This window comes from Kogia breviceps, chromosome 2 (genome assembly GCF_026419965.1).
Source record: "Kogia breviceps isolate mKogBre1 chromosome 2, mKogBre1 haplotype 1, whole genome shotgun sequence".
In the NCBI taxonomy this organism is placed as follows: Eukaryota; Metazoa; Chordata; class Mammalia; order Artiodactyla; family Physeteridae; genus Kogia; species Kogia breviceps.
The window spans coordinates 132,078,678-132,105,974 of record NC_081311.1 but is presented as its reverse complement, the minus strand read 5'-3'; the positions used below and the strand labels follow the sequence as shown (position 1 = coordinate 132,105,974).

Genomic DNA, 27,297 nt, shown 5'->3' with positions numbered 1-27,297 from the left:
TTTTCACTTTTCCTAAAAATCCCCTGTGCTCCACTTATTCATGCGTCCTTTCACCCGAACCCCTAGCAACAACTGATCTTTATTCTGTCTGTAATTTTGTCTTATCCGGAATGTCATGTAGTTGGAATCATACAGTATGTAGCCTTTTCAGATTGGCTTCTCTCACTTAGCAATATGCATTTAAGTTTCCTCTATTTGTTTTCATGGCTTGGTAGGTCATTTCTTTTTATCACTGAATAATATTCCATAGTCTGCCTGGACCATGGTTTGTTTATACATTCACCTGTTGAAGGACATCTTGGTTATGTCCAAGTTTTGGCAAACATGAATAAAGCTGCTGTAAACATTTGTGTGTCAGTTATTTGTGTGGGTATAAGTTTTCAGCTCATTTGGATAAATGACAAGGAGTTTGCTGGTAAAATTATTTGAGCTGGGAGTTTTCTTTGTACAGAGGTTATTTATGGATTCAGTTGTTTATTAGATGTAAAACTATTCAGATTCACTCTTTCGTCTCACTTTTGATAACTTGCTTTTCAAGGAATTTGTCCTTTTTTCTAACTTTTAAAATTCATAGGTAAAAAACATTTAAAATAAGGTCTTATAATCTTTTAGTGTCTGTAGTGCCCATTGTGGTATCCCATTTTTCATTTCTGATATTATTCATTCATACTCTTTTTCTTACTCTGTGTTAGTAATTTTATTAGTCTTTTCAAAGAACCAGTTTTTAGCTTTGTCGGATTTTTCTCTATTGTATTTTTTCTATTTGATTACTGCTTTTACCTTTATTACTTCTTTTCTTCTAATTTCTTTGGATTTGGTTTGCTTTTCATTTTTTAGATTCTTGAGATGGTTATTTAAAATATTGATGGTATATGTATTTCAATTTTAAGACATATTGCCAGGTGGCTTTCAAAAACTCTGTAACACTTTATATTTTCATGATCAATGTAGGAAAGTAAACATCTCTACCCATCACTACCAGCAATAGAATTAGAGATCTTTAAGGTATTTTGCCAATAAAATGGTTGAAAAGGGAAAATTTGCATTTTCTTAAACAGGTGAACTTAACATTACTGTGGTAAGTGCTGGGAAGAATGTTTGCCACAGGAAGTGTCACCTCAGCCCACTGTGGTCCTGTGAAGTCTCCTTTGCAGAGCTGAGGTCAGAGAAAAGTCCAGAGGAGTTTGTACTAGATGATTTCTGAGATATTTTCTAATTCCAAAATTTTAAGAATCTAGATAGGGAATTATAAGATATAAAATTTGAGAATTATACAATGTTATACAGCTTTATCTCTCAGCTGGGCTCCTATAGCAAGTGGTCAAACTACCAAGAATCACAGAAGCCTGAAATGTTTGGTTTTCTTGCAGCAATGGAGGCATTCCTACACAGCTTCGTATGACATTTATGACTTAAATAAGAGGTCAGTGACTTCCTCCCAAAATCTGTTATGCTTTTCTAGTATAATAATAATTTAAAAAGAAAAGAAATTCCACTGATTTATTCACTTGGAAATGTATCTCTTTATCTTTTTCCAGGCAGCTAATTACAGAAGAGAGAATCCCAAACAACACACAGTGCATCACATGGTCACCAGTGGGTCATAAATTGGTTAGTGAGTCTCTCCCCTTGTCAGAAAAATAATGGCTCAAATCTCTCACATGCAGAAGCTGCTAACCATGATATAGAGCAGATACTTAGGAAGCCAGTACATCACTATCAAATAGAGTTTTATTGCCTAAAATAATACTTTATTAGTCTAACAGAGTGAATACAATTCCTGAAAGTTTCTGAACTACTGTTAGGGAATTGTTTATTTACTGGGAGAATGTTCATTAAACTCTTAAATTCTAATTCTGTTGCACTTTGGGTTTTGTTTTGTTTTTTTGAGGCGTTCCTGCTTTCTGATAGTTCTGTGACTTTCTGTATGTCACTATAGATATACCTTCATGTGCTATAGTCTTAGGAGAATGTCAGAAGTCCAGAAAAATCTAAACAGGAAGACAGACTGTTTATCTGTAGTTGACTTCACTCTCTGGGCGTGCAGCTGCCCTACATCTACGCACCTTCCCGGGAGAGAAATGCATAGCACACATCATGCTATAGAAGTGGTCAGTCTTCCCAGGCTTCGCATACACTTTAGTATCCAAATAGCGTGGTTGTGAGCTGCTTCTTGGGCTTCTATATCTATACTTATAATTTAAGAATGTGAGGGGAGGGAGTAAATGACTCTTCCTCCTGCCCAATGGAATAAGCTTAGGTAATCATTACACGTGCATAACAATATTCTTTGAGGATAAAATAATTGACAGGGAGGGTGGGAGGGAGGGAGACGCAAGAGGGAGGAGATATGGGAACATATGTATATGTATAACTGATTCACTTTGTTGTAAAGCAGAAACTAACACAACATTGTAAAGCAATTATACTCCAATAAAGATGTTAAAAAAATAATTGATAAGTTTTTTAAAATCCAGGATAAAACATATTATGTATCAATCTTTTTTTCCAATCTTTCTAGGCATACGTTTGGAAAAATGATATTTATGTCAAAAATGAACCAAATTCGCCAAGTCAGAGGATCACATGGACTGGGAAAGAAGATGTAATCTATAATGGAATAACTGACTGGGTTTATGAAGGTAGAGACATTAAAGCTTTTTCAAATCAGAAAATCTGTACGTTTTCAAAAACAGGTAAAATGGGGGGAAATTCAATGGCATTCAAAATAAGTTACATTTTAAAAATGTCATCAGGGCTTCCCTGGTGGCTCGGTGGTTGAGAGTCCGCCTGCCGATGCAGGGGACGCGGGTTCGTGCCCTGGTCCGGGAAGATCCCACATGCCGCGGAGCGGCTAGGCCCCTGAGCCAAGGCCGCTGAGCCTGCGCGTCTGGAGCCTGTGCTCCGCAATGGGAGGGGCCACAGCAGTGAGAGGCCCGCGTACGGCACACACACAAAAAAAATGTTATCAAATCTCCTTTAGCACTCATAACACTAGGTATCTCATAGACGAAGAATCTCTTCACAGTGGCTACTGCTGCTACATCCTCACTGTCTCTTCAATGCTCCTATTGTCTTTGCTCTACTACTACAAAAGGGCCTTTCTGTGTAGGTAGCTTTTCTGCTTTACTGGGGCATAAAAGCCTCCAGATTGATATCAGATGTTTCTCGAACCGGGCCTACCTAACCCAGAAGTTACTAAAGAAAACGAAATACTCCCAGAACATTCCAAAAGATGACAAAATATTGTCTGGAGATTGGGGAGTCAAGGGTAAGAAAATGCCTTTTTTTTAATAGAGGATATGTGTTCATTGGAACTTGAACAAATTAGCATTTCCTATTTCTAAAGAAGAAAAAAATAATTAGAAAGACTTAGGAAAAAATGGGTTCAAAAACCAGAACTGAAAAAGTTAAAAAGAATGATTCTCTCTTTAAGGATAAAGAGTTTTAGAAAATATTAGGAAAACATTATTCATGTCTATATTTGCCAAGGTAAAAAGCATTTTGAGGCTATTCCAAACCCTTCATAAGATTGCCTCATCCTTATTAAAGACTCATCCTTATTTTATCCTGTTATTTCTTCTTCATACTTAAAAAAAATAAGTTTTTCTTCATGACTTAATTTCGGTTCTTACTAGTTCAAATCGAGATCAGTTAAGTGGATAACATTATAAGAACAACAGGAAACACTTTAAAAGAAAGAAATGCCCATGGCCCAGAAACAAGTGTTGATTAAAACTTACAATGAAATTTACTATTACTTGTCACTTAGATATTGAAAAACATCTTTAACACTTGTTGGACAGCACAACACAACCTCCAGGACCCCCAACGTGAGCTGGATAAAGCCTCTTCCCAAAGCTGTCACTGACCCTTCCTTGGAACAGCTGGGCAGCTCTAAGATAAAAACACTCCGACACTAAGGTTCTTTCTAAGGTAGATAATAGCTGGAGGGATCTCATTTTGCCTGTTCATGACTAAGCCATTCACAAGCAGAAGAATGGCTTCACAGTTCCAATGTGGGCCTGTCTCTAAAAACGGGACTTTAGTCCCTACAGGGAAATTCCTACAATTGGTTTTGTACATTTACGAATGCTCCATACTTAGAAAAGGGCACACCTGCTTCTCCATATATCCAATCACCTTCCTATTGGAGCCACCCTCTCCACTGTAGCCATGAAGACCCGTTGGGATCAAAAGAGAGTACATTTTGAGAATCTGTAGGTTCATAAGTAAATGGACAAACAAAGCTGCAAGGTCTAAACAGGGCCATGTGCCACACTGGGGAGGGACACTCACAGAGGAGCCTATATTCTGGGACTTGGGCTGCCACCCCACCCTGGGTCCCCAAATAGCTTTCTCTCTCAATTTCTCTGTTTTCACTTTATTTTATGATTTTCTAATTGATTATTATTTTACTTTAGTTAATAAGTGTTTTCTTTTTCAAAAAAAAAGGCTAATACTTTATATCCTAGATTGAAGTTAATTACGTTACAGTCGCTTTTGAGTATGAATGTAGTTTACCTAACCCAGAGCTGAAAACGAGAATTTTAGTGAGATGAGAGGGGATAGAGAAGGAAATAATTTAGGGAGATGGAGCACTCCTTACTCCCCTGAGGCAGTAATGTTGACAGTGGGTGGGTGGGGGGGGTTGTGATTAATTCAGTGCAATTCACATTGAGTTCAACCACCTACAAGGTGCTGTGCCAGGTGCTGGGGACACAGAGACAAATGCTACCCAACTGTTGCTCTCAGGGAATTCAGCCCAGAGAGAGACAAAGAAGCCAACAAAACTGTCATGAAGTGAATTAAGTATCCTATTAGAGGGAGGAAACTAGGTCCCAGGGGTACCTAAGGAAATTCAAAGTGAGTGGCAGGATGGGAGTTATCACAGGATGGGGGTGGGAGTACCATAGACAGCCGTCGTGTTCATAGCCAACTTCAGGAAGGGCTGGATGTCTTTTCCTTCTTTCTTTGTTCTTCTTTCTCCTTACCCATGATCCCTTCATTCTTAGGACTTTGAGTTTGACCAGTGTCGTTTTATAATAATGGTTTTGACACATCATTGATATGGAAAAATGTGTTCAGTATTCTAGTAAGGCAGAAAGAGAAACACAAATACCATATGCTATCACTTATATGTGAAATCTAAAATATGACACAAAGGAACTTAGCTACGAAACATAAACAGACTCACAGACACAGAGAACAGACTTGTAGTCACCAAGGTTGGGGGGTGGGGGAGGGATGGATTGGGAGTTTGGGGTTAGCAGATACAAACTATTATAAATAGAATGGATAAACAACAAGGTCTTACTGTATAGCACAGGGAAGTATATTCAATATCTTATGGTAAACCATAATGGAAACGAAAATTAAATAAATAGATAGGTAGATAGATAAAGTGTTCAGTATTCTAAATAACTACTAATCCAAAACATAGACTCCTACCTGCCACCTGTACTTAAAAGTGATTTTACAAAGCATTACCTTGCTGTCATTGTATTCATTTTATGTAATTGCATCTTGATCTTAGATTAGAACCAATGGGTAGAAGCTATAAGGAATAAGACATGAACTCAGTATATGAAGAAGTTCTTAGTGAGAAACCCCCTTGGCTTAGAATCACAAGGCCTGCCTTCTTGTCTCTGTCAGTTCACTCTATCTCTCTAAACCTTCATTGTCCTCTCTGTAAAAGAGCCTATGAATAGACTCACCCAGCGTTCAATTAGATAAGTGTTTTGCAAATTCTAAATTGCCGCATAAATGTAACTCAGTGATATAGGTATAACGCAGTCAAAGGGGGAGCAGGCTGCCTGATCAAGTAGAAGGTTTTCTGTTACTTGAAGTGCTGAAATAGGCAGGAAGGAACAGTAGAAGATGGACTCCAACCAGACAAATCTGGATTCATTCTTGATTTTAGCAACTATTGTTCATGTGCTCCTGAGTAAATTACTTACTCTCTTTAAGCCTGCCTGCCCCTTTGCTCATCTGCACAAGAAGTTATTGTGAGGATTAACCGAGATAATAGATGCCAGTTACTTATTAGTGTATGGTCAGCAGGCATTAAATGGCAGCTGCTCATCATTATAATTATTATATTTTATTATTATTGTTATTTTTATTACTGTTACTCCTACTACCATTACCATTGTCATAATTGAAAACAAGCATTTGGAAGAAACTTGTCAAGAAGCCATAAGAATCAGAAAAGTGATTGGGATAAATGATTTCCTAACTCTAATATTCAAGTTTTTTTTTTTTTTTTTTTTTTTTTGCGGTATGCGGGCCTCTCACTGTTGTGGCCTCTCCCATTGCGAAGCACAGGCTCCGGACGCGCAGGCCTAGTGGCCATGGCTCACGGGCTTAGTCGCTCCGCGGCATGTGAGATCTTCCCGGACCAGGGCACGAACCCGTGTCTCCTGCATCGGCAGGCGGACTCTCAACCGCTGCGCCACCAGGGAAGCCCAATATTCAAGTTTTTGTGCTTTTGCTTTTACCTTTCCTCTTGCAGCAGAGCATGAAATGTGTGGATTAACTCTGTAAAGGACTAGGAGGCTCCATCAAGTCTACTTGAATCCTCTATTCCCACTTGGTAAAAGAGGTTTTGGCATTTTAAGAGGCAGAGACTGGAAGTCCCATGAATAGACTCCATAATAAACATAGGAAGGAGCTACCTTTGCCAGAAAGTGAGAACAAGTGCAACATTGTTCAAGAAAGGAAAACCTTTCCTTTCATTTTGCTTCCATCTTACCGTCTTCCCTCACCCATCAGCTGATAGACCAGAGGAGGGTGTTAATCCAAGGGGGTCTTCAGTTTCTAGACTAGACAAAGGAGGTGCTTCTTGGTAGGGGTCTCATGGAGCTCCCTTCCATTCTAAATCCATCATTCTCACGCCTTTTGTGCCAAGAGTAGTAAACTCTGGGCACCATATTGGTTTGATAGCCTGGAGCCACACACCACCCACCAGTACCCTGCGGGCTCAGTACAAACTGATCCCACTTGGGGAGCGTATGCTGGCATGTTGACTGTTTGAAAATTAGAAAGGAGAATCAGCCCCTTGTGTGAAATTTACTTTTAGTATGTTTTGCGGCATAAATTTAGAGGATTATAAGATAAAGAAAAAAATGTAGAGTTTATATTAAATATTGTGTGCTAAAATATTCAAAAATGGTCCAACGGGTTACTTATTTTTACAATCCAGCTCTATCCTTGAAGATTTTATTTTTATTCGTTTGTATTACTCTGATTTTGGAAGCCCAGCAAATGCAAAGTGGTTCATTAGTTGAACTCTACTGTAATTACTAAAGCTAATGAGAACAATATTTTGAATGCCAAAGCCAATTTATCAGCTACTTCTTGTAACAGAACAATTTCTGTCTTTTTTCAGAGGAAGTCTTCAGTACTTACTCCGCTCTGTGGTGGTCTCCAAACGGCACTTTTTTAGCATATGCCCAATTTAACGACACACAAGTCCCCCTGATTGAATACTCCTTCTACTCTGATGAGTCACTGCAGTACCCAAAGACCATGCAGATTCCTTATCCAAAGGTCTGTGCTCCGTTCATATAGTGGTTCCGTGATTTGATGGGAAGAGAATGGTTTCATTTAATCCTTTCCTGCTAATGAAAATATTGTCAGTCTCTCTTCAACAGCTTGTGTGATTACTCTTGCTGAAGTCAACAGCATGTGGCAATTTTAAAGTATTTTTATTATCCCAGGAAAGAGTGTGATTTAAGGTTTTGTAATTTCTCCAAAAACTTTGAAGAATGACAAGCCGAAAAAGATGGGGAAAATGCTTTTGAAAGAAGTAGGGGGAATGAAAATGTTTGAAAGGAGGAAAAGAGAGGCTGTGATTGAATCACAAGCTCATCTCATTTGTAAAAGTTGGATTGTGCCCTAGATAAAGTTGAAGAGCGGGGTTATATATCAGGTTGTATTACTAACAAACAGATACATGACGAGTTTAGTAGTTCTATTATAGATTTGGCACTAATGTAAATTTCACCCGTCCTACATTTGGAATAATAGTGTCATGTCTTGGTTTTCAAGACTGTTTCCCCCTCTGGTATGCATGTTTATGAAAACTGAAGAGCCTTATTAAGCAGTATAAGCCAAGGAAGAGGGAAGTTTAGGAAGGAACCAGGATTCTTCACTTCACTAGTGTCATAATAACAATGGCCACAGTATCATCTATAGGAAAATCTAATAGGAAAGTGTTTTTGTTGTAAGCAATCTGGGAAAAGGGATTTTTATTTTTACCGACTCCCTCAATTTGCTTTATGAAGAGCTGCCATTTTAGGGAGACAGAGGAAGTTAAAAGAAAAAAAAAAAAATCAGAGACTAAATATGGAGATGTATTTTCAGTGGAATGTTATTTTTTGAAGAGTGCAACTGGCAAAGAAATACCATAGAGTGTTCTCACTAAAAATATCATATTATTTCTAACTAATTTGTCAATTGAAAATCTATGTGTATATGCAAAACGATTTTATAGATTTCTGTCATAATATTGATTGTAAAACTCCAAAGTACTGAACCTGAATTTGGAGTGGAAGTGATGGCTTCCTAATTAGCATTTTGGCTCTCGGCTCAGGTAAACTAATTTTCCTGGGGGATTGTGTCTTTGGCTGAACCCAGGGATTCTTCCTAGTGGTCAGCCATCAGTCGTCTTGTCTTCGGGAGTCAGGGCATATTTACAAATTAAAAGAATTGATTTTAACAAGTTTATCCTTTTTTGCTCAAAGTGCATAAATGATGAGCATTCATTACTCAAATGGGAGTCATATATGTATTTCTGTCTGAACATGAGAAGGTTGCATTTCATGACTCTCCCTTATGTGCATTTTATCTGTATTACATTGTTTGAAAGTGTCTGATTGTTTATCCTTTTATGGCCATACTGCAGACATTTTTGTACAGTTTTAAACTTGTGTGATGATGTTATGTATATATCTTTTGTCAATACCAATTCTGTGATTGTTTTTTCCTAGGCAGGAGCTGTGAACCCAACTGTAAATTTCTTTGTTGTAAATACCGCCACTCTCAGCCCAGACATCAATGCAACTTCCCAACAAATCATTCCTCCTGCTTCCGTGTTAATAGGGTAAGACTCTTGACCCAAATGCTTGTGTTGTAAACAGTTCCACAGCTCCCAGGGAGAACACTTTCAAAATGAATAGCAGAATCAATGGCAGTGTCTCATGGTGTCACCTGGCCCGGCCCGTCATTCATCCTTCCATTCAACCACTCTATTGGGCTGCACTTGCCCAACTTTAAGACCAAAGAAGGAACACGGAGTCAGCAACAAAGACATCAGTGGTTTAATGGGTGCGGAAGCTTACACATCTGAAGCAAGGTCCTGGAGCGACGCCGCACGGCGTGCTGCTGTGGACAGTGGGCAGGACATGGCAGCAGGCTTCGCTCCCAGGGGAAAGAGGAGATTGCCGGTTACAGGGAGGATTACATCAGGTTGGCTCATTATTTACCAAGGAAACCAGCGGAGAGGCACGCCCCTCACCTCCCCTTTGTTAAGAATAGTCACTGGCTGGAGCCTGGGGCAAGTTTGTAGGAAGGTTACTCAGGGGAGTAGGTGTTAGGTGGAGCAGGCACTAGTCGAGCAGGGGATGTACAGAGAGCAAGAGAACAGCCATCTTGGGTGGCCTGACCATACACACTCTTTGCTGAGTTCCAACTTCATGCCTTCATGCCAGGCGTGCTTCCAGGGGTGAGGCTGCAGAATGAATAGAGCAGCCAGAGCCTCTGGTGTCATGGAGCCTCCACTCAAGTAGGGGAGGTGGACGACAAACAGGTAAACAAATAAAGTTATGTGAAACGTTGTGAAGACAATCAAAGGAGGGCAGCCGTGATGCTGATGGTTGGGGGGAGGCCAGGGAAGGTCTCTCTAATAAGAGGCCTGTGAGCAGTGATGTGAAGGAAGAGGGGGAGATCTAGCCACATGGAGAGCTGGGGAAGCAGTATCCGGGCAGAGGAAGAGCAGGTGCAAAGCCCCTGCAGAGGGAGAGTGCTTGGTGCAGTAGGGGCCCTGCAAGGAGGCCACAGAGTCTGGAGCATCTGAGTGGAGAGGGGAGTGATGGGGGGAAGCTCAGATCACACGGGGGTTTGCGGGGCCTGTTTAGACCTCGAGTAATTCAGGGAAACCGTGGATTAATTATAGGCACCCCCGTGACACCGATGTGCCTCCAGATGTCATTTGCTTGAATGATCCTTGGTGGTTTGAAACTCTCAGCCTCTCCATTATTTTCCTGTAAACACCAAACTGCATGAAACTTTTGGCCATCAGGTTGCTTTCTCTTGTTTTCCATTACTTATGTTGGTTTTATCATTGCTTCTAAATAATGACTGGCATCTATTGAGCACTCTCTGTGTGCCAGACACAGGGCATCACATGCTTTATCTTATTAGTCTTTAAGTAACTCTTTCCAACAACTATTATTATATGACTCTTTTACAGATAAGAAAATGAGGCCTAGAGGTTAAGAAAATGACCCAGTAGGGGGCTGTATTCAAATCTTTCTGACTTGAAAGAAGGAGCTTGTAAGCACTCTTCTTCGAGGTACCTTTCTCTCCCTCTGTGTGAATTCAGCTGGTGCCCTCAGATGCCTGAAGTATCATCAGAGCCATATGGAAGCATTTTCCTTCTCAGGGTTGCATTTACTGCATCAGGCATGCTGGAGGCTTTGCTCTGTGGTTATTAATTCATTTACTTGCTTAGACATATCTATATTAACCTGTTTATTCTGAGGGAAAATTAATTATCAGTCAACTAAAAAGTATTTTTTAGGTTCTAAAATCTGCTCTTTGGTCCTGTCCAGCCATCTCTTCCATCAGCATTGATTAAGCACCCGCTATTTATACTCACAGATGTCCTGTAGGGCTGAGTCTGCCTTCTGGCACTTAGGATGGGGTGGAGGATATAAAACATGTCAATAAATGACTCCCAAAGCGCCTATGACAGAGGCATAAACAAAAGGCTGGAGGCAGTCTGAGGAGGGGGAGACGGGTTTTCCGTGAGCCCGGGGATCAGAGAAAGCATCCTGGAGAATGAGTGAATTGGACAGGGCACGGTGGGGAGGAGAAGGACTGGAGTGGATCACCGAGCATGCACAAGCTCGGGGCTGCCCAGGAAAGAGCAACAGACCCTGCGTGCCCTCTTGGTCTATGCCCAACATCTGTCTGAAGGGAGGATGAGCCGTGAGCTCCCGCGCTGAAAGATTTTAGATCTGGAAGGGGCTTTGGACCTTACAAATGTTTTTAAGGAGCGAGAAACCTTTGTGCAAGTGAGATACAACAGAGGTGGGGTGCCAGTAAGCAAACGGCAGGTGGCTGCTCGGGTTATAGGCCCAGCCCCTGTGCCTTCTCCTTCCCCCAGGAGTCTCAGAATCGACAGAACCTACCGGGGTTCCAGAACACACTCAGAACACCTCTGTGAGACACAGATGAGAGATCTGAGGCTCAGAGAGGTAGACCCATTTGCTTAAAATCACACAGCAACTTAGCATGGGAGCTTGGGACTAGGACAGAGGCCCACACTTGCTGGGCCAGAGTAATAGAATAGTCGAATTAAAATGTATTGGGTGCTTCCTATGTTGGGGACTGTGTCTGGTGCTCTGCTCACGTTGTCTCATTTATTACCCACATGCTGCCTATGGTGTCATTTTCACGGCCATTTCACAGATGAAGAAATGGCATCTTTCCCACTTAGAAATCACTTTCCAAGGCACAGTTGTGAATTTCGGAGCTCAGGAAACTTAAGCAGTTTAAGGACTTACTTTTCACCCTATATGAATGAATCCTTAAGTCTTTGTTCTTTGCAGTTATTTACGCCACACTCATGGTGAGGGTTGCCTTACTCACTGTGGGTATTTTCTGGGGAACGTATTTCACCAAAGAAGCATTTCTGGAAATGCTACAGGAATGTGCTGTGTATGAAACTGCAAAAACCAGGCTTGAGGGCCCCTCTGGAGAAAAATGTTCCAGTATACGGTGGTGCTTCATTTTCTAGCCTCATGCAGAGATCAGCAGGGCCAAGTTAATGCGGGCAAGTTATGCCTCTTCGGCTGCCCAGCACCTTCTGCTCTGTCTTGTAGTAATTCACTCGCTCCTGGAGCCAGGCCCTCCTCTGCCCGCGCACCCATCACTCATTTTCTTCTTAGGCCTCATCCTTTCATCACAGAGCATCCAGCAGCTGATATCCTACAGGAAGATGAGGCTCTCCCCACACATGCACACATTTTCCAAGGGTTGTTTTAGGAAAGTGGACTCCAAATAGTCTTCTTCTTTTCTAAAGTGGCCTAGTGGAAAGGGGCAGGTGAGGTGGGAAGAAAGCCCTTCAACATGATTAGTGGGTCTCCTGGTACTAAATAACTTTATCTACTAAAAGCCAAAAATTATGCTTCAGGTTCAGCAATCAGCCATTTAAAAGCAACTTTTCCCCATTTGAAAACATTGAGTGAAGGAATTTGGGAAGTCTGCCAGGAAACTCACATGCATCTGGCATCTTCCCTGCCCATTTCTAGATCAAAGGTTCATGAACCTGTATCTTCCACTACCTTTGTCACTCTCCACAGCCCAAGGTGTACTCTGCATCCCGTGAGGGCTCCATAAAGGCGGTCCACCAGTGGAGCGGGGTGTAAATTTTGAATTCTTATATAAACACACTTCTCTTTAATCAGTTTCTCTTTAGGATTTGGAAGTGAGGGGAGACAGAATAAGACTGGTTAGAGTGGTTGGGGGAGGGGTGGAAGAGGAACCAGGGACCGTACAGGCAGCCTGGCCTTCCCTTGAGCCACTGACTGCCTTTCCCAGGTCAGACACAGTGATTCAACAAGCTCTTTGAACTTCTGGAACAGGATTAGTCCAAGAGGAATACGATTGATTTTAATACTAAAGCAATGACGTAATTTCTGTACCTAAGGAGAGCTCACACCCACGTGGAGTCTACTCTGGGCCAGGAACTCATCTAAGAGCTGACATAAAGCTCGTGACCCCCTTATGCTGGAGGAATGTTAGAGTTCATGTTTTGCAGACAAGTAAACAGAAGTGTAGAGAGGTTAGGTCACTCGTTCAAGGTCACACACTGGACAGGGTTGGAATCAGGATTCAAAATAAGTAGTTGGCTTCAGATTTCCTGCTCCCTGTCGTTCCCTCTGTAGAACCTCCACCCGTCCCTCTGGTAAACATTGCTGGTTAGCTTCAACCTCTTAATTCTTTTCAGGATAAAACTCCTCACTCTATGAAATCTATTTATTCCTCGAGAGTGTATATAGACGGAATAACTGAATTTTATAAAGCAAATCATATTTGAATGCACTGGGAGAGACTTGTGCTTGAGAGTCATATGACACAGGGTATCCCTTTGTAAACTGGCTGCTGCCTTGCAAAGAGTAGGCATGTAATAAAGGTCTGTTGTGTGATATTAATTCCCCTAATTCGTGTAAATGTTTCTTTGGGTATATTAAAGATACTTAAAATAAGGTACCTATTACTACCTGGAAAGAAAACCACTACTAAGAGCAACTGCATACGGTGGAGTGATTAATTCAATGAATCACCCAGGGAAGAGGGCATCCTTCCAACGCTGGCCACAGACTCCATGCTACCCTTTTTCCCCCTAGAGACAGGTACATAAAACAATAAGAACTACTGGGATAGAACAGGACTTAGCACCCCTGGGCCTGCTGGCCAAATCCTGCCCCCACCCATTTTTAGATGGTCCCCCAGGTAAGAACGGTTTTTACTTTTGTGAATGGTTGGGAAGAAAAATCATTAGAAGAATAATGCTGCGTGACAGGTGAAATTTACATGAACTTTAAATCTCAGCATCTCGTTGGCACGCAGCCACACTCATACATTACGCACCGTCTCTGGCTGCTTTGGTGCTGCCAAGGCAGAGTTGAGTAGCTGTGACAGAGAGAATGTAGCCTGCAAAGCTGGAACTATTTACTGACTGGCCCTTTTCTGAAAAATTGTTCTAACCCCAGGTCTAGAGAGTTCATTTCAAAAACTTTGGTTTCCTATGTTACGTTTCATTCTTCCATTCTCTTTGCAAGTATTTATCACCTACCCCACCCCACCCCGGAAGACTGGTTTGCCTTTCCATTTTCTCACTTAACGCCTCTGCCCCGGACTCAGTACCGGGCAGTTAGACTAGATGAGGCGCCCTTGCTCCTGGGCCGGTGAAACAGCATTCACCCTCTCAGACTCCGCAGCCTGGCGGTTCGTGATAAGCGCCATGAAACCCGTGATAGCGGTGTAGAAGGAGGGGGTCTTCAAGAAAGCCTCACGGGTGGGGGATATTTGAGTAAATCCTGAAGAAGTTAAAGCATGACAGTCATTTCAGACTGAAGGGCAGGTTGACAAAGGGAGGCATGTGGCAAACCTCATAGGGTGTTCAGGGGACACCAGTCGTACAGACTGGACAGTGTACAGTTCTTAATAAGCAAGAGGAAGGACTGAAATGGAGAGGAGTCCCTGTTTGTGTGAAGGTGGTGCTTTGCTGCTCGGTGAGGGGTTTTGGTCTTCTTTCAGTGCCTGCCACCTGCAGCAGAGACAGCCTGGAGGTCCGGGTACCCCTGGGAGTATTAACGCAGTGACTGTCCTGCCCCGCAAAGGGAGATGGTGAAGTGGTGAGGGGCTTAAAGTGCTTTATCCAGCACCTGATCCATCCTAAGTGCTCAACAAATATTTGTTGTTTGATTTAGTGTCTATGAAGGGAGTGGGAACAGGAAGGGATCTGTGAATTCTGAGGAAGGACAGAGCTACTTAGGTCATGAGGATGGGACAGGACTTCCCCCTCTGTTCAGTGCTGCATTCCACAGAATTTTCGTGAGCACCTGCTTTGTGCCAGGTAGTCTTCTAGGCCCTGGAGATACCCTGTGAACCAGACAGCTGTGGCCCAGCCTCAGAGAGTTTGCAGTCAAGCAAAGAGAGCCTTGACAAGAGGAGGGGTGGGCACAGCCCGTGAAGGAAAGAGCAAAGGAGCATGTTAGTGTGAATGGATACGGCCATAGGGTCAGATGGGAAGGGGTGGAACGAAAAATTTCCTTTGGAATTCTTCTGACCAAAGGGAGCAAGGTTTTGATCACACACTGGACAGGAATGATTTAAGAAGAGTCATACAAAAATTGCATGAGGGTGTGGGGAGCAAATAAAATAAAATAAATTATCCAGAGCAAATATTTAGGGAGGCTAGCAGAAAGGTAAATTAGGAATTCCATGCATCTCACTTATCTCTAAAAATGTAGTTCCAAACACTGTTAAAGGTTTTTATTGGAGGAGGCTGTACTGCTCAAGATATCTCTATTTATATAAATTTATGTTAAAATACCAAAAGTTTCCTTAATTTCTTCACACGATTTATATTTTGACACTTGAGAAAAGATTTGTAGGATATAATTATTTGTTTTTCAAACTTTGCAGAGATGAGTCCATTTTTTAAATGAAGTTGAGAAAAGGGTCAACTGTAGTTTCTCCCTAGTAGGAAGAATGTTTTAGAGAAACCTATCAAATTACCAGAAAAGAATAAAATCTCAAACCAGTGTCCCTGGGTTCCCTGTAATGGTCCCTCCAGACAGCAGAAAAGAGATGGGAAAATATCACCCTTGACACCCTGGCACCACCAAAGGCCAGTTGTGGACTTGCAAAGTCCTGAGCCATGGTGTGAGGCATGTATGTTACACCTCTGTGGGATGTTAGCTCTTCCTGTCAGATATATTTGCATTTCCATTCAAAATTAAATTACACTTTAAGCGTTAAGAAAGGGTAAAATACTAGGGTGTTAAATGGCTTCAACAACTATTTAAAATTGTATTCTTATTAAGACTGATTTCATTGAGCAGAATGTCTATTTGTACCAAGGTCTGGAAATAGTTATTTTCCTTCTCCCCTCCCTCCCTTCTCTCCTTCCCTCCCCTCCCTCCATCCCTCCATCCTTCCTTCCCTCCCTCCTTTCAGGGATTTCTACTTGTGTGATGTGACATGGGTAACCGAAGAAAGGATTTCTTTGCAGTGGATCCGGAGGATTCAGAACTATTCAATCATGGATATCTGTGACTACGATGAGTCCACCGGAAGATGGATTTCCTCAGTGGTAAAGTTGAATCGGGATGTTCTGCTTCCAAAGCTACATGTGATCTGAGGGCTGTACGAAAACAGGGAGAGTGTTATCAGGAAATACAGCTTGAGTTTCTGTTCGTTCTCTGTGTCTGACCCTGAGGCAGTGAGTAAGTCTTGACTGACTTTTAGATAATTTGATATTACACGGTGGTACTTCTATAGCTCAGCTGCTCTCACTAGTCATACTGTTTTAGTTATGGAGACTATCACTTGGGAAAAGGGTGGTGGTGATTGGAAAGCCAGAAAATAGAATTTGATGTCAAAATTCACAAAGTCCGAGAAAGCCAGGGGCCGCAACGTCAAGGAAGCCTGTTTCAGGAAATGGGAGTATATGTGAAGCAAAACAAATATCAAGAGGCCACAAATCTATTACCACACTGTGACTGTCTTTCAGCAGTAAACAGCTTTAGAAAGTAAATAGATAACTTCCATGCTGAGAGGGTGGTAACATTAAGGCAACGCCAAGTGTTAATCCAACCTTGAAGTGCTGGGGGCGTTTCCAGCCCAGACACCTCAAGGTATAGGCCGCGGATCAAAATTAAAGCCCCATTGGGACCAAAAGCCTCAGGAGGGGTAGAGCCTGGGGGAGGCTTGCTGGCATATGTCAAGGACAGCTCTACAAGCCCTTTTCTGGTAATGGGCTCTGTGCCCACACACCTCTTCTCCCTGCTCCACCCTGGTTGGGCAGACGGCAGATTCTTGCCTCAGAAATCCTGCCCCCCACTGCCTGCCCCTGTATCTTGATGCACTCATTCATTACTTATATAGCAATCATCGAATATCTATTTTGTTCCAAGTTCTGTGCATAGCTCTGGAGGGAAAAAAAAAAAAAAATTAGGCAGCATGCCTGTCCCTAAAATGTTTATTTTCTAGTAGGGAAGACTGTTATGAAAATCAATAATAATAGTTACCATTTCTTAAACACTCACAGTAGCCAGACACTGTGGAGATGGGCTCAGTAAGGTTAAGGAGCTTGCTTAGGTCACAATGACAGCCAGAATCCAAACTAAAACACCAAGCTCTTTGCTTCCTGCCAATTAAATCATCTCAATATCAGGATAATGTGCTCTAAAAGTGTATAATCAAGGTACAAAGGAAATGTAGGGCAAAAGAAGATAATCAACCTGCCTGGGGGTAGGCGGAAGGGGATGGGAGATGACATGGAGGAGACTAGAGCAGCCTGGGGTAAGTTGTCATATCCGGGGCAGCATGAAGGCATGTGGACCTTATGAGCAGAGGCTGTGCAAAGGCATCTGGGGTGAAGAGCTTGGAGCCTGCAGGGTCTGGGGGTACACAGGACTAGGGGTTGAGGCAGAGGCACAGTGATGAGAACTGAGGTTTGAGATATATGCTAAGGCTCAGGCACCATTCTGAGGAGTTTGACCTTACCTTGTAAGACACTCAGAGCTATTTCAAGGTTTTAAGTAGGAAAGAATTATAATGAGAGAGAACTATCTGTTGCCTGATGAGGTCAGCTGTGGGTTGAGCAGGGTGGAGGGCAGACTGGAAGGAGAGCAGAGCAGCGTGGTCTCCAACCAGGAGGTCAGGGCAATGGACCTGGGAAACCCGACAGGACACAAACTAAGGCAATAATGGCGGAGAAGAACAAGAGAAGTCAAAGAACTAGAAGATAGGGGCCGAGGGGGTTACTGTGAGAAGAGCAGGAGTCTGGAGTGATTCCCAGGGCTCTGGCTTGGGTGAATGGTGCCACTAACCCAGAGAAGAACAAAGGAGTACGAACAAGCTGGTGGGGATAAGGGAAAGATACTTCTGTACTTGCTGAATTGAAAATGTGGAGGAGCTTGCAGGATGGCTTACGAGTTACACACCCAGGACAGAGCTCTAGGCAAGAGAGGTAAATGTTCTAATGTAGCTAGGTAAAAGGTACTATCATAAATACAAATATGTGAATGGAGATAGCTTTCCTTTATTTTATTACGAGTACAATCTTGCTTATATTGCCACAAATTGCAGCTAAAGAGTAGAATTCATATCTCACTTCTCTCTGTATTTTTCCCTCCCTAGGGACGGCAACACATTGAAATGAGTACCACTGGCTGGGTTGGAAGAGTAAGTTGTAAGAGTTATGGGGTTTTCTGTCATATGGATCAGATACTCAGAGCTATTTAATATGCAGATATACTAAATGAGGCCTCTATGTTATTTGCTATTCATAGAGACAGCAGTTGACCTTTTTTCATGTAATACTTTAATGCCCCCTGTAGAGATGTCTTTTTATAGAGAATATACAACATGCTTGGTTGGAAAAAGTAAAAGGACAAGTGAAAATTCAAGAGAAGAGCAGATAAAACAAAAGACATATTCGAGGCAAATTCTAGCTCCTGGAAAGTTAAAAAGCAACCGTTGCCGAAAGGCAGCCAAGATACCAATTGTCCTCCTTGACCTCACGTTCGAAGTTAGGCGCTTCGGCAGCAGAAAACCTGGTTTCCGCCCTCAGCCTCTGCACAAACGCAGGGGGCAGGACTACACCCCCGCAGGGACGCAGTGGCAGTCACACCACACCCGCTATGCACCTCTCTTTGGAGGAATCATACACACGTGGGTTCACACTTTACTATACCTTGGATGCAGAGCTTTCTCCAAGGAAGCACGTGACCCTCCGTGACTTCCCATGCCTCACGCTACACCTTGTGCGGACTTATACCAGCCACGTTGCTACAAGCCCGTGGAGTGAAGCAAACCGACGAAGGCACTGCAGCCATCATGGCACCTCGTGTGAAAGAGGAAGAATGAATTGCCCCTAATTTGTATGACCACGTCTATTAAGCCCCTTTAAGAGGGAAACAAAGTGACATAAAAAACGTAAGGATTTCTCGTCTCCCAGAACACAGAGGTGCAGCCCCCTGGTCCAGAAATGCGACCCCTTCCAGCTGGGCTCAGAGCCTCCTAGCATTCACACGTCCTTTTTGTTCAGGCATTCATTGGGCAGAGGGGAGAGGTTTGCCAACATGAAAAGTGGTTTCCTCCATGGCAAGAGACATGCTACACTTCCTCACGACTCTTTGAAAAAAATATGTTTTTTCCTCTCTGTATTTAACCAGACAGATGCCACTTTTCACACATTTCTACTAGGCACAACTCCATCCAGGGGAAACAGGGAAATGTATTAAAAAGATAAGGCTGTGAACACAGGTCTAGAGAGGGGAATGTGTTTCCGAGCTCTGTAATGAGAACACCAAGTGTACTGCACGCCTCGGCTTGCTCCATAAATGCATTCGTTTTGAATCACTAAATAGAAGAGGGAAGCATTTTTCTTCCTTCCCAAAATGGGAGCTGATGAGCGAGGAAACAGCGAGAGTGAAGTGAACCAACAGTTTTAAAAGACCATCTCCTACCTGCTCTCAAATGTAGTAAGGAAATCGAAGTCGTAAAGAGATACATTCCTTTCAGGCTGGGATAGATCCTCTTCTGCTTAAACGACATTATGTTCTGAGAACTATCTTTTATCGAACTGTAAAAAATGGAAATTTTGTTCTATATTTCCATACAACTATTTTTTTTGGGTAAATTGTTGATCCTATTTAGCAAAATGGAAAGGCTTATAATAGAGATGATAACTATATGAATGTTTCCGTATGAAATATACGACAGACATTCCTTATGGTATCTAGTCCAGAAATGATTAAAGAGTTTCTAAGTCTGACTTTCAAAAAAATTATGTATAAGAAACAGGGGGGAGGGGGAAATCCCTCAAATTACAAACCACCTCCAACTAGAAACAGTCAAAAATAATATTAGTCTGTTTCAAGAAAGCACACTGTGACATCGAGGAAATTAACTTCTTAGAACTGAAAGGCTAATGCTAATTTTCTCACACATATCAAGACACCATAGCGTTATCCTCCATAGACAGAAGATGCCTAAGGGTAACAATAACCACTGCTATGTGTTGAGTGTCCTGTGTAAGCCTCTTCTTGTTTATTCTTTCATTTACTCCCCACCAAAAATTCCCTAGGAGTTAGATCTTTTGTCTGCATTTTCTAGGAGGAGAATTTTCTATTGAGACCCTCTGATTGCAGTCGACAAGTAAATGAAATATGGGTTTTGAGCATATAGGTAGGAGGACTTTCTGAAGCTAAAATTGTACTGAGATGAGGCTAATGTACTTTAACATCTTTTGTGTTTCCTATTATTTTCTAGTTTAGGCCTGCAGAACCTCATTTTACCTCTGACGGGAATAACTTCTACAAGATCATCAGCAACGAAGAGGGCTACAAACACATTTGTCATTTCCAAACAGATGAGACAGTGAGTATTTTTAAATAATTTATTTCGGGTTGATCTCCTGTTTTTGAAACTAACTTGAAGTGGAAATGATTTGGTAAAGTCGATCACTATGTACCAATAATCAGACTAATTCAAATACCCCAGTGGTATCTGAAGTAAGGTAGGATGGGGGAAAGAACCGAGATGATCCCAATTCCTGATGTAAATGATTTAATCCTCCCCTTAACTTTGATGAGAGAGAGAGTCTAATAAACCTCTTTTTTAAAAAAATCCCATCAGAATTGCACATTTATTACAAAAGGAGCCTGGGAGGTCATTGGGATAGAAGCTCTTACCAGTGATTACCTGTAAGTATTCTAATAATCAGTAGTATATCAATATATTTGTCATAATCATGCCTTTCGTTGCCCAGAAATATGGAAAAATCTTCTACAAATAAAGAGTAGTCTATTTGGAATGTGTTCAGGACTTTTTTCTTTTTAACATACGGAAGCCTTAATGATTTTCACATATGCTCAGCAGACTTGATACCATGCCACCAAGCAGCTCTACCTCTTGCTCTTACCTGCTTTGCATTAGAAGAGCTGGAGTCTCTTTTTCTTAAACGTCTTGGAACACTGAACTAGCGTTCAGGGGCATTTTGTTAAATTTCAACTGATACTGGATTTTTGGAAGGCTTGGAGAGGCTATTGTATTTGTCCATGTCTCGGCCTTACTCTTCGGCGAATGGAAAGCTTTTCAGAGGCTGTCAACTCCCACGCATGAATTGATGGGATAGGGAGTGTTGTTTTTCATTAGAATCTTAGGCACTTTTTAGAATTCTTTATTGGTTTCACCACGGAGGAGTTTTACCATTGCTCAAAGCAGTTTTTGAAGGTCCTGTTTAGAAGTGGCTTTACCACTCTCAGGAGGATGGGGCTCCTGCGCCGAGTGGTTTGTGTTATGAAACAGAAAATATGGAAAACAGTGTAGATAAATGGGGTGTCAACTTTAGACTAGTTGTCCAGTCATATTATTCTGAAAGAAGACTTTCTTTGAGTTTTTCCTTGTCACTCTAATTAAGGGAGTAATCCCCATATTCAGATATTTTAGTCTGTTAAAAAAGGAATCCCCTATTTAGAGATGTTGGGGGACAAATGGTTTCTGAGGATGAGGGGGCAGGAAAGAATGATAAAAGAAGGGCAAGCACTAATGCACATGCACTTGTGTGAACATTAGTGCTTGGTGTTGAGTTAAGTGGAGTGTACTTGACTTTTTCTTAAAAACAGAATTAATATATTTCATTTGTTTTCTTCCCAGATACTACATTAGTAATGAACATAAAGGAATGCCAGGTGGAAGAAATCTTTATAAGTAAGAGTTTTATTGAGTTGTTGACTTGACCTTTTAGCTAATGAACAATTTCTGGCTCTTGTGTTTTCTTATTTTTATTTTTTGCCTAGTCCTAATATATTACATTGGAACTACTATCAAATGCTTTTATTCCTCGATAAACCAACCCACATGTCAACAAAAGAGCATGACTTTATTAGATGCTTTGTGATATTCCCAGACAACGGGAGGTTTGAGGTTATTATGAATGAATTCATGCATTTTTTTTCACATTTTAAAAGTTTCTGAGTATTGCTTTGGCATTCTGATATCTTTGAAACTAGAATACAGCATTATTCAATTCCTTCTTTCATTTTTCCTTTCATCAAGTACTTAACTTCCACCATTGGTTTTACAGAATCCAACTTAATTACCACACAAAAGTGACGTGCCTTAGTTGTGAGCTGAATCCAGAAAGGTGTCAGTACTACTCTGTATCATTTAGTAAAGAGGCAAAGTACTATCAGCTGAGGTGTTCTGGTAAGTATGAATGAAGGACAGGGAGGGAGAGCAGGGGGTACCCCCAAATCCCTCTCGAGTAGCTCCCTGCATCCCCTACTCTCTATGGACAACCTTCTTACCACCCTCCTGGCTCAGTGTCTCCATCCCTGAAGCCTTCCTTTCAGTGCCCGGTTTCTGCCCTGCTCAGTTCTCTCCTATTGAATCTGAGTTCTTGATATCATATAAGACCTATTCCCTTCACTCATGTATATGTGGTGAGCTAACCATCTCTCCTTCCCCTTCTAACCAAGAGGCTTGCTTTAGACTGAAAGCACATCCCAGAGCTTATGTATGACAGAGGCACTTCATCCTTATACACATACATGTTGTACATTTTTAAACATAAATTATAATTTTATGCACTTGCCCCTTGAAATGAGAAAAATGTATGTAGGTGGTGCCTGTGACTCAACCTGCTCACAGCTTCATCTTCTGTTGCTATTGTTATGATTGTTTTCTTTATTCTAAGTGAAGAAATCTGGACAAGGAGAGACAATGTGATTTCACAGCTCACGCAGCTAATAAGAGGCCCAATGGGATTCAAACACAGGCCTCTGCTATTAACACTAAGCTAGATTACTTCTCAAAATGAGAGAAAAAGTCTGGATATTCTGAAAAAAGAACTGTGAATCGCCAAAAAGAGGTTTCCAAACCATTTATCCGAACCTTTTTTTTTACTGGCACATTTTCTTTAATATCATATTTTCTTTGTATTTCTTTACTATGGCTGTTTCCAGTCACCATTTCTTGGGCACCTGTTTTACATATACTAGGCACTGTGCTCAAGTTTTATATTCATGATCTTGTTGATCCTTGAAAAAGAAAACACTATAATGCAGATATTATTATCCTCATTTTACATGTGAGGAGATTGAAGCATAGATATGCTGTCTTACATCACAAAGCAGGAAAGCCAGGGATTCAAACCCAGGTCCCTAAAATGCCTCCACTGTGGTTCTGATCAAATGTAAAAATTAATATCACGATCCAAATGCATCAAAATTAAATAGCTCACGAGATAGCTTTTTCTATACATTACCTTCCACTCTGCAACTACCACAGTTGGGATAAATAGTGAAGATCTGGGTGTGTGAGAAAAAACACTTTTTGCATGCCAGGAAGGAACTGCTTATCCAAGTCAGGCACAGTGCAGATGTGCCGCCTGGTCCAGGACTCCGCAGTGGGGGCAGCACTGGAGGGAAATCTGCCCTTTGGGGGCCAGGGAACCTGGCTTTGGAGCTCCACCCTAAGGGGGCGGGGCCTGAGAGAGGTTGTGGTACTCGCTGGACCTCGGTGTTAGAGTTGGGAAGGATGGCGGCTCTCGTTGGTCTGGATGGCTTAGCCCACAGATGAGGAAATCGGACTCAGGCATTGTAATGTGCGCAAGGCGCCCAGCAGGGTCAGAGGTGCATTTTCTGTTTCATTCTCCAGAGCCCTGTGCCTCTCCGGTAATACTTCTTACACTCAAATTGCGTTCATTTTAAGGAAAAGGAAAATCAGCTAACACTTAGTAAGCTTCTTATCCACTGTGATATTCATTCTATCAAAGCTAAATGGTGTCAAAATTATACCAAAGTTAAATGGTAACAAATGCTATTTTTGAAAAGTATGTTATCTTCTTTAAAAACAAAACAAAACTCTAAAATATATTTTCCCCTGATTATGTTAACAGGCCCTGGTCTGCCCCTCTATACTCTGCATAGCAACAGCAATGATAAAGGTACTTTCTCATATTTCACCCTGGTTTGCTTTTCAGGAAAGTGTGTGTGAATAGAAGCAACATGTACTTAGCACAATGGGATTTTCTTTGGCTTCAGAGTGTCTTAACAATGACTTGAACACTAGGCTTATAACCTGAAGTAGGTGTAGTCCCGTCAGGGAATCGCCCACTTGTTTGTTATTGCTTTGCACAATCCAGATTCTTCGTGTTGTAACAAATGACTGCTGTCTCAATTATTTGTTTAGAACTGAGAGTCCTGGAAGACAATTCAGCTTTGGATAAAATGCTGCAGGATGTCCAGATGCCCTCAAAAAAACTGGACTTCATTTATTTGCACAAAACAAGTAAGTTAAATTTCTGTTGGAACGTAACTTTTCATGGAAACACAAGTAAAAATGTAACTAAATATAAGTTTATCTGACAATATGTATTTTATTTTACACATAAATCTAACGTAAGTTTATTTTTCCATGAAATGTTCTGTCACAAGAACCACTAATTTTACTTTTTTTAAATTAAAAAATACAGTACCATGCGATGTAACATGTATTATTTTAAGAGGAAAATATTTGGAGAAAATGCATTATTGCTAGTTCAGTCTCATTCCATTAGTAACTCTATTCTACTATTAAGTATTAATTGTGTTTTTAACTTAATGATATCCTAATATATTTTACCTTTAACCCAAACAGATTTAAAATAACTTGTATAAAAAAAATAGGGTTGGCTATAAAGTGTTGAAACTTCAGTCTCAGGACAGAAGTCTTGAATTTTTCCTAACCTCCTCCCCGTGATAGGCCCTGGCCTGGTGGCCTGATCATGGATTATGTTCAAGGATGACTAAGAATAAGGGGCTTCTTTGAGTAGGAAATCTTGTAATTTTGTTGTTGTCATTTTTATTTGTTTGCTTGTCTTTTCACTTAAGGGCTAACAACTCATAGGGGAGGGGGGGAATCCATCAAGATTGATTTATTTGAGATTCTTTTTAAAATATAGGATAATAATGGAAGAAACTCAGGTCATCCGATTTTAAATGGCAGGAAAAATACGGAGAGTAGAGGGTACTTTTGAAGAAGAGCTTAGAGCAGTGCTACTGAAACTGCAGGTGCTTATGGATCACCTGGGACCTAATTAACATGCATATTTGGAGCCAGCAAGTCAGGGTAGGCCCAGGATTCTAAGTTTGTAATAAGCTCCTATGTGATGCCAGTGCTGCTGGACCTTGAATCTGGCTTGACTGGCAAGCACTTAGAGTTCTGGAGAGAGTCCTGGAGAGCTATCTGGTACAGAAGGTGTTGAATATTAAGATGTGACCTATTAAATATTAGGATGTGACACCCCCCACCAAAGGAGAGACTGTGTATCTTCCAAAAGATAGGAAGTAAAATACTTCCAATCAACTAGTGTTGATTCAAACAAAGGGGAGATCAAGTGTTAACTTTGGCATATTTATCAAAAACATCATTATCAACTGATTGACATTCTACTCAAATATAATAAAGATTAAAACTTTTGTTCTCATAAGCACATTTAATTAGAAGGCATAAAATAACCAGCAAAATACAAATTGAAGAAAAATCTATCTACATAAAGATTTTACTCTTAAACTTTTATTTTTTCTTCAACTAAAATAATTATAATAAACAAAAAACAAAAGAAAGATAAACATAAGGAAGAACAGCTCTAGAGATAAGGATTTTTTTCCATACAGGTTAAATCTACTGAAGCTGGAAATAATCTTATTAAAATATGAAACAACTCTCTCTCTTTCTCTATCTCTCGCTCTATTTTTTTTTTTTTTAAAGATTAGTCTAATTAGCCTGAATTTGGGAGCAAAGGTAACTGATTTATTATTTAGGAACAAATTTTATTAAATTGATGTTAAATCAAGCACAGAGAATTAAACAGACCTGCACAAGATCGTACAGAACAGTTTGCCCCATATAAACCTGATTTCATTCTGTGAAACACAGAGCTGAAAATGGGAACTCAGCTTTACGGTCTGGGATGGCAATAAGAATATCAAAAATGTTATTAAATCAGAATTTTAAGATAGAGTTAAGGCCAACTAAAAATCCTAAACATCTTCAAAGAAATTCAAGAAGAGGAAAACATTTTGGAGGAAAACTTAGAACATAAGCCATAAACAAACTAGATAAGTAGATCAGATGCCAAAGAACAGAATCATAAAAACAAAACATCAGCAATTCTAAGATGCCCTTTTATTTTACAAGGCACCAGTGTATTTAATAGATCCATTAGAAACAATTTTATTGTTTTAACCTTAAACTAGTATTTTAACCTGAAAGAGAATATTTTTATATCTGAAAAAACATGCTGAATCAAATTGGTTTTCTTTTTCTATTCTAATTTAACAAACTGCTAAACTCTACATGCTACTTATCACTGATAAAGATAAGGAACCGAAATCATGTGCTAATAAGTGTTCTTAATTCACTAATTAACCTTTCTGTTTGTTTAGAATTCTGGTATCAGATGATCTTGCCTCCTCATTTTGATAAATCCAAGAAATATCCTCTGCTAATAGATGTGTAAGTATTCAAGATAAGGGAATAATTTAGAAGTTAACCATTGTACATCTTTTGCCCGGTGCAGCTTACTGAAAAATACAGCCAAATGCATTCTTTCTTTCTTCCTGAATCATTGTAGAGCAGTTTTAATATTTCTTCTTCCATTCTGCAACTGCAAATCCAAACCTGTGTTTTCTACCATCTTTCTAATGGAGAAGGTAGACACTCTTCTTCCATCATAATGGCATATGGAGTTTGTTTTGATTTTTTTCCCCCCTGAACTCCAAGGGGATTCCAAAGAGATTCTCAAGTCCCATGTTCATCCTTACCTCACGGACATTTTAACAAGCAATAGATGGGTATTAACAGTCTTCACAGTTTCCTTATCTCCAAATTTGCCCAAACATCTCCCATTGGTAGCCTTTAATTCATTCCAATGTCAGGTTTCTCTTTCTTTAGTTCCTGAAAATATGCCTGGTATTTTCCATTCCCTTTTTTGGTGAAGAGAAGATGTGATACAGGAAAGTATTCATTGTAATTCACACTTCTCCAAGTCCTAGAGAAGGTTCTGAAATCACAAGTCTTTGAGCAGTAAATAAGAGCTCATGTGAGGTCTAAATATGGCATCTTTGTAAAATATTTTTGATAATTACGAGGAACATATTTTCCTTCAATCTTTCCAAAATTGCCCTGACCTCACACATAATGCCACAGTGCCACTCTTCCTGTCCCAACTTGCCTCATTTCCTTTATTCAAAACAAAACAAACCAATACAAGTGCTGGGTGCC

General features: G+C 40.8%; 1 protein-coding gene across 6 annotated transcripts in view; it reads left to right on the top strand.

The window, feature by feature from the left end:
- DPP4 (dipeptidyl peptidase 4) overlaps positions 1 to 27,297 on the top strand; it is a 76,831-nt gene that overhangs the window by 28,192 nt on the left and 21,342 nt on the right. For all 6 annotated transcript variants that reach the window (XM_059052241.2, XM_059052242.2, XM_067026181.1 and 3 more), the window contains 14 exons: positions 1,371 to 1,423; positions 1,539 to 1,611; positions 2,522 to 2,642; positions 7,391 to 7,551; positions 8,994 to 9,106; positions 15,976 to 16,111; positions 18,163 to 18,207; positions 20,299 to 20,406; positions 20,665 to 20,732; positions 21,685 to 21,738; positions 22,115 to 22,236; positions 23,930 to 23,977; positions 24,223 to 24,321; positions 26,460 to 26,529. In XM_059052241.2, coding sequence (XP_058908224.1) covers positions 1,371 to 1,423; positions 1,539 to 1,611; positions 2,522 to 2,642; positions 7,391 to 7,551; positions 8,994 to 9,106; positions 15,976 to 16,111; positions 18,163 to 18,207; positions 20,299 to 20,406; positions 20,665 to 20,732; positions 21,685 to 21,738; positions 22,115 to 22,236; positions 23,930 to 23,977; positions 24,223 to 24,321; positions 26,460 to 26,529 — 1,271 coding nt within the window. The remainder of the gene's footprint in view (positions 1 to 1,370; positions 1,424 to 1,538; positions 1,612 to 2,521; positions 2,643 to 7,390; positions 7,552 to 8,993; positions 9,107 to 15,975; positions 16,112 to 18,162; positions 18,208 to 20,298; positions 20,407 to 20,664; positions 20,733 to 21,684; positions 21,739 to 22,114; positions 22,237 to 23,929; positions 23,978 to 24,222; positions 24,322 to 26,459; positions 26,530 to 27,297) is intronic.